Source organism: Fulmarus glacialis, unplaced genomic scaffold (assembly GCF_000690835.1).
Source record: "Fulmarus glacialis isolate BGI_N327 unplaced genomic scaffold, ASM69083v1 scaffold3743, whole genome shotgun sequence".
NCBI classification, from domain to species: Eukaryota; Metazoa; Chordata; class Aves; order Procellariiformes; family Procellariidae; genus Fulmarus; species Fulmarus glacialis.
This window is the reverse complement of record NW_009202105.1, coordinates 11,516-18,713: the sequence shown is the minus strand read 5'-3', so window position 1 is coordinate 18,713 and position 7,198 is coordinate 11,516. Positions and strand designations below refer to the sequence as shown.

Here is a 7,198-nt window from a genome sequence, read left to right as displayed (position 1 = left end):
TGGTACCAGCTCCATCCTGCACTGGCAAGACTGACCTTTCTGCCATGGCCATGTTGCTCCCATGATGGTGCCAGCACCATGCCAGCTGCAGGGGACTGCATCCCATGAAGCCACAGCTGGGGAAGGCCTGCATGGCTTCAGGTGTCATGGCCTGAACTTGCTGCAATATGAAGCCACAGATGTGGAGTAGTCACAAGTCAGCCTGAAGTCAAACCAGCAGGTGTTCTGGTTGTTTTAATGAGTTGGTGTCACACAGGGGAGTACAGGTGCACTACACAGCTCTATGGGTGTTAAACTCTGACCCCAGCACTGGGAGGAACACATGGAGCAGCATGACCCAGCTATGGAGGGACGCAAGAGATGTCATACACATTCATCCCCTGCATAGCACCCAGCATACAGCTGTGCCTGGAGAGCCAAGAGCCTGCTTGGGGCCTACAGGCCCACTAGGGTCAGCCACACAGCTGGCAGTGGCAGGTACAACCCTCTCTGTGCAGACATGGAGGATAAAAATTGCTGGAGTGGCTTGGTTACTGGGCTTTCAGTTAACAAAAAGGTGGGGGAGGAGGCTATGGCAAGCTCTGTGGCAAGGAAGTCACTGATCCCAGGCCCTCTCGCCTTCTCCTTGTTGCACGTAGCATTTGACATTGGCACTTGCACTGGGCCAGCTGCTTTAACAGCCAGCCTCACCTTTTCTAGGTGTTACTGGGGAAGGGGGTGACCGGAGGGGCAGACAGTGGCCTCTCCCTCCCCTAGCTTATAGCTGGCAGACCCAACTGGAGGAGGATGCAAGACACACTCTGTGTTGGCTAAACCTGCTTGTGGGACAGGGTCAGGGAGGCCAGGCCAGGCTGCATGCAGGGGGAGAGGGGAGGATTTAGTTGGAAAGCCCTTGTTAAGCATGGAGCACAGCTGTGGAAGACTTATCCGTGGTTCATCTCACTAAAAGCACTATGCAGCACATGCAGGCTGGATATGTGGGTACAAACACAGGGTCCTTTTTCCTCTCCCCCAGCTCCTGTTCCTCAGTCAGGGGTCCTCCTCAGAGCATCCTTCTACTCCTCTGAGGGAAGGGCCTTGTTTCTGCAGAGCCGAGCCCGTATGACTGGCGGTGAAATGCAGGTAAAGCCTCTTGGGCTGGGAACCCATCCCTCCTTCCTTCCCTCTGTGCTTGCATCAATCCCGGGGGAGGTTGGGTGGGGGCATTTTTGTGGCAGATGGCTCCACACCCCAGATCTCCCAGGCGTACTCCATGATGGTCCTGTCACTGGAGAACTTGCCCGAGCATGCAATGTTCCTGATGACTTTCTTAGTCCACTCCCGGGGGTCCTGGGAAGAGGAGAGGCAATGTCAGCAGTCAGTTCCTCACCCGGCTCTGTCCTGGCTTGCAACCTTGCAGGGCATGGGCTATGCACGCTTGGCTGGTTTAAATGCCGTGGTGTGGGGCTGCCGAAGCAGCAAAACCTGCCTCACCCTGCTCCATGCCCACACCATGTGGTGTCTGTGAGAAGGGCTCCACGGGAGCACACTCATCCCAGGTCCCCCCAGTCTCCCCGCTGTACTGCCATGGCCAAAAACCCCCTCCCTCCCCCTCAGTAGTGGACAGCTCTTACCATGAACAGCTGGTCCACTTGGCCTTGGCATTTAATGTAGGCCTCATAGTCGGCAAACACCTTAAACCTGAAACCCAAAGCAGAGTAAGGCGAGGGTTTGCCTGCTGTAGGGTCCCAGCATGGCAGGACAGGGCAGCACAGACATATTCCTGGGGGCAGGCAGGGCTTAGCCCCTGCGCAGCAGGACCCAGGCCAGCTGGGAAGAAGGCCTGGGCAGGCTCAGAGCAGCCCACCAAAGGGGATGCTTGCCAGGACTCACCTGTCATGGTACATGAGCATGTTCACAACGTCCCTGAAGCAACCGGGGTCTCGAGGGGAGAAAAAACCACTGCTGATCTGGTCGATAGCCTGTCGCAGTTCTGGCAGGCGCTCGTAGTACTCCCGTGCGTTATACCTGCGCCCAGCAGAGACAGACTGTAGGGCCCGATGCTCCCCCCTGGGCCCCAGCACCTGGAGAGCAGGACCTGACATGTCTGAGGCAGGGAGGGCAGGCAAGGATGTCATATGGCTCCTGCGTGAGGGGCCTTGTTCCTGGGGCTGTGTCCATCAGAGCACCCTGCTAGTGCCTCTAAGACCAGACACAGTGCCTGAAACACTTTCTGCCCAAGCCACTGTGCTCTGGGCGAGCTGCTTGGGCTGCATCCTTGGTGGACCATCCACTGACTAGCCCAGGGTGGAGGCTGCCTCCAGCCCCCCCAGCTTTTTCCTGCTCCAGAGCTGCCCAGGGAGAAGGGTGTCCCTCCCAGAGATCATGGCTCTCCCTGCCAGAGCTGGGACCCGTATCCCCATCTGACAAGCCCTGGCATGCAATGGGCTCTCCCCAGAACCAACCCTTGGCGATCTAGGGCCTCCACGTCCTCCACCCGCATGCCAAAGATGAAGAGGTTTTCTTCGCCTGCCTCCTCAGCCATTTCCACATTGGCCCCATCCATGGTACCAATGGTGAGGGCCCCATTCACCATGAACTTCATGTTGCCAGTACCCGAGGCCTCCGTGCCGGCTGTGGAGATCTGCTGGGAGAGATCCGCTGCCGGGATCACTGCCGGGTGCAAGAGAGGTAGGAGTTAATCCATGGCACACTACAGGTCCCCACAACCTGGGCCCACGACAGCAAAACAACCCTGGGCATCTGCTAGTGGCCCTGCTGACCTCAACCTCAGCCCAAACAGCACGGCTCTGGGGCCAGAGCCAGGCTCAGTGCTGCCATGACCCCATGCAGCTGCTGTCACTCCTGTATGAAGCTGGGTCCTGCCCTGTGTGGAGCCCTCGGGCCCTTCCTAAGGGAGAGCCAGGTGACCCTGCCATGACAGCCTCTCAGGCTAGCCAGTTTCTGGGCTCAGCTGGGACATGCCCAGCTCCTGACATGTGCTTACACAAGACCAGACATACCCTTCTCAGCCAAGGATACCCGATAGTTCTCCAGGAAGATGACCTTGAGCCTGTCCCCCACATAGGGATCGTTGTTGATGACCTCACCGATGGACGTGATGAGTTTGATGATCATCTTGGCCATGTGGTAGCCAGGGGCCGCCTGAAGAAGAGCAGCCCAGAAATGGTGAAAGATTTTAAGGAAGAGCATGAGAGGTTCCAGTGTGGGTCCTCACCACAGGGAGAATCTGGGCCTCACCTCTGCTGTTCATATGGATCAGCAAAAACACCCTACTGGGAGGAGAAGTCCTTTTTTGGGCCTTGTTCAGTCTGATAAATCCATGAAAGTGTTTCCTGAAGAGCCTGCAAATGCTGACTAACCTACAGCAGGCCCGGCAAAGCTACAGAAAGGGGACAGCACCTTCCCCACATCCCCACTGAGCCATGCATGCACCGAGTCTGGAACACACGTTACCTTTCCTCCGATCATAATAGTCCTGGACACAAAGGAGTTGGATGGATTGCTTCTGATGCCTGAAAGAGCAGGGCATAACACAACTGAAGTGACGACAAACTGGACAGAGTTTATTGTGTGCATCAGAGGTGGGCTGGGATTCCAGCCCATATCACATGGACCCAGCAAACTTGCAGGACCCTGAAGCCCAACTAGACATTTGCTGGAGCTGTGCTGGGCAAAAATGGGCTGCAAAGCCCTTGGAGAACTACTCAAGCCAGCATGATGCAGAGCTCCAATGACTTGCCTCCCTTTGGGAATGGGCAGGGACCAGAAGCATGCACTGGGGAGTGGGGTTTTAACTTGCACCAGGTCAGTCCTAACACTTGCAGTACAGGTGTGGGGGTTACCTGGGCCCTGGGACCCAGCTGGGCTGGAGACATGGGCTGTGAGCTTTTCCTCAGAGCTCTGTACAACCCTTCAGACACTCTCTCTTCCCTCCCGGAGAGAGCCCTTCATGACAGGAAGGCAGAGCTAGACTCAGGAGTCCTTGGCCACCAGCTGGCATACTTTTAAACAGGAACCCTGGCAGTGAGAGGCTGGGGGACACCCCCTTGCCTACCAGCCCAGGCAGGACTTACGGTTGTAGAGGGTGATAGCATGCAGGCAGTTCAGCAGTTGCCGCTTGTACTCATGGATTCGCTTGACCTGAACATCGAACATGGATGAAGGGTTGATCTTGACCTTGTACTGCTCCTCCAAGTAGGCTGCAAACTTCAGCTTGTTCTCCTGGCGAGAAAATCTGATGAGGAACAGGCACGGGTTCCCACGCCTTGCATCAGAAGTGAGCATTCGCTCCTCGGATGTTCCTGGGAGCATGGTGCCTTTAGTCTTCTTCCCCCGACCCCGCCTCCAGTGCACATTACCTGTTTGACTTTTGCCACATCCCTGATAAAAGTCTCATTATCGATGAAATCCAATAGCTTCTTCAGCTGGCTCAGATCTGTGATAAAGCCTTCCCCGATTTTCTAAAAGAACAAACAAAGAGAGGGATGTCCCACCCGTGAGACACCTCACCCGGTCCACAACTGTGCTTCCCCAACAGAGATGCCACAGTTCTGTTGGGAATTGGAAGAAGCACTCTGGCCAGGAAAAGGGGCACAGTTTCTTATGGCAAGGTTATTTCTCCACGTTTTCAGAGAGCCCAAAGGTACAGGGGAAACAGGGCACTTGCAAAAACCCAAACAAGTCCCTCTTTCTCAAGGAGCTTTAGAGGGAGGATGTGTGCACATGTACCAGGGCCTCCTGGCAGCTGGAGAAACTGATGGGCGGGATATAAAGATTCATTTAATTGCAGGATGTTATTCAGCTATGGCATGTCGCAGTGTGAAGCAAAAACCTGTGCTAAAGGGCCTGGTAAACAAAGCAGACAGAACTGGAACTGGAGCTCCAAGGGAGCTCCTTTGTGCTTGTGTGACCATGGTCACACACCATGGTACTGCCTGACAGGTTGGATGTAGCCACTGTGAGGGCAGGGACCCAGATCCAAATTTCTGCAACTTTTTTGGCCAACCCTTCACAACCAACTTCAAAGCCCAACCAATCTCACACCTATATGTGCAACAGGCGTGCTCCTCCCAGGCTGTCCTCACTCACACCCTCCAGGCGTTAGCCTCAGGTCTGGTCAGACCACACAAAGAGGTGCTTGGAAGCAAACGGATCACGCTCAGCCCTTTACTTCAGATACTGACACCTCACCTCAGCAATAACGTCGGCCAGTCCCGGGTTGCACAGCAGGAGCCAGCGTCTCGGTGTGATCCCATTTGTCTTGTTCTGAAACTTCTCTGGCTCCAGCTCATAGAAATCCTTGAACCTGTAAGACCAGGGAGCTCTGAACCACACCACCACCCAGAGCTTCAGCCGGGCCCCCACTGTATATGCTCCTGACTCAGGGTAGTCTCTGCAGATCTCCCTGTAACAAGGCTGAACTCTCTATGCTGCCTCTCACCCCCTTCCTCAGCCATAATGCCAAGGGTTTCACCAGCTCCAAAGAGAGATGAGTGAGACCTTGCATGCATGCGAACGAGACAGTGTCCCCAGCCTGCCATGCCCAGCAGGGCAACCAAAGCAGACCTTGATACCTGATCACTCCAGCTAGCCCTCCAGGCTTGCAGGCAAAGCCCAGTGAGTGGAGAGGGTGCGTGCCTTGCGTGTCCCCCAACTCACACTGAGTTCTTCACAATGTCGGAGTGGATGCGGGCCACACCGTTCACTGCATGGGAGCCAATCACACAGAGGTGTGCCATGTTAATACGTTTGCAATCTCCTTCCTCGATCACTGACATCCTCCGGAGACGGTCAATGTCCCCTGGGTAGAGAGCTGCCACCCGCTGCAGGCAGGCAGGCAGAAAGAGGGACATTAGCGACCCAGCCAGAGGACCTAGGAACATTCCCATCCTAAAGGCAGCCAGATCCACACCCCCAGAACTCCCCCAGCCTGTGACCAGCCCAGTCCCTTACGTCCAGATGCATTTGGTTGAGGGCGTAAATGATCTCTAGGTGACGTGGCAGCAGCTTTTCAAACATGGAGACTGGCCAGCGCTCCAGGGCTTCAGGCAGCACAGTGTGGTTGGTGTAGGCACAGGTCCGTTTTGTGATCTCCCAGGCCTGCATTACAGACAGCAGGTTAACACGCACATGCCCAGGCCAGGGGGGGGAAAGGAAACCCTGTGTGAGGACAAGACAGCAGCTCTTTCCCCTGCAAGGTTTAGCATGGACCTCCCAGCTCTACTTACCTTGTCCCAATCCACTTTCTCCACATCCACCAGGATCCGCATGAGCTCTGGGATGGACAGGGCAGGGTGGGTGTCATTTAGCTGAATAGCTACCTGCAAGACAGACTTGCTGGGCTCAGGTCTGGCAGTGATAGGACTGTGACAGTGTCCCGCATGCATGGGGTTGGGGTGAGGGTCAGCCCTAAGCCTCTTTTCCTGGCACACACCCCAGAAACAGAGCTCCCAGGAACAGAGCTATTCAACCTTTGCAAGTTTTGCTCCAAATTGCAAATTTCTCCCTGAGAAAACAGGCCTGGACATTACATTTTCCAACCCAAATTGCCAGGGTCTTTGTATATATGCCCCCACTTGGTACTGAGCATCCTGCTCTCCCTCATGATAGGCAAGTCTGGCTGAAACGCCTCCGGACCCTCTCTGCCCACAAACTCACCTTGTCTGGGAAGGTTTCAAAGCATGTTCTCACAGGGTCTCGACAGCCAAATTTGGAGGACTTAAAGCGCCGGATGATGTCTTGGAGGGTAGCAGCCACCACAAAGTACTCCTGTTTCAGCCGCAGCTCCTTGCCTTCAAAGAACTGCAAGTCGGGAGACCACAGCCATCAGTGCTGCAGCTGCCATCCCCAGTTGGCAGCCAAACCCCTGGAGATGCTGCTGTCTGCTCTGACGGGCTTCCCAACAGGCCTCACGGGTTCAGCACCTCATCAGGGCAAATGTGGATGTTTCTCATACTGCCTCTGATGGGGCAGCAGCTGTAGGGACTGACAAGGGGCTCAGCATCCCAAATAGCTGCCTCCAGACGGCAAAAGAATGTGCCACAGCCATGGTACTCCTACAGAGCAAGCGCAGCTTCCTCCCTTACTGCAAGACCCTTTGCAGGGTTTTTGGACCAAGGATTTTGGACTCCCTGTAATAGCCAGGAGCCAGCATCTCTGGACACATCAGCTGCCTCCCATGCACACTACACTTCAC

General features: G+C 55.3%; 1 protein-coding gene across 1 annotated transcript in view; it reads right to left on the bottom strand.

The window, feature by feature from the left end:
- Window positions 1-833: 833 nt before the first annotated feature.
- Window positions 834-7,198, bottom strand: part of PYGB (phosphorylase, glycogen; brain) — a gene marked incomplete at its 5' end in the record, with an annotated part of 17,877 nt that continues 11,512 nt past the window's right edge. Inside the window, 13 exons of the mRNA XM_009574157.1 lie at window positions 834-1,329; window positions 1,614-1,680; window positions 1,873-2,007; window positions 2,445-2,652; window positions 3,003-3,144; window positions 3,457-3,515; window positions 4,077-4,224; window positions 4,362-4,463; window positions 5,194-5,308; window positions 5,662-5,825; window positions 5,956-6,102; window positions 6,231-6,323; window positions 6,661-6,804. Of these exons, the coding sequence (XP_009572452.1) occupies window positions 1,177-1,329; window positions 1,614-1,680; window positions 1,873-2,007; window positions 2,445-2,652; window positions 3,003-3,144; window positions 3,457-3,515; window positions 4,077-4,224; window positions 4,362-4,463; window positions 5,194-5,308; window positions 5,662-5,825; window positions 5,956-6,102; window positions 6,231-6,323; window positions 6,661-6,804 (1,677 nt within the window). The remainder of the gene's footprint in view (window positions 1,330-1,613; window positions 1,681-1,872; window positions 2,008-2,444; window positions 2,653-3,002; window positions 3,145-3,456; window positions 3,516-4,076; window positions 4,225-4,361; window positions 4,464-5,193; window positions 5,309-5,661; window positions 5,826-5,955; window positions 6,103-6,230; window positions 6,324-6,660; window positions 6,805-7,198) is intronic.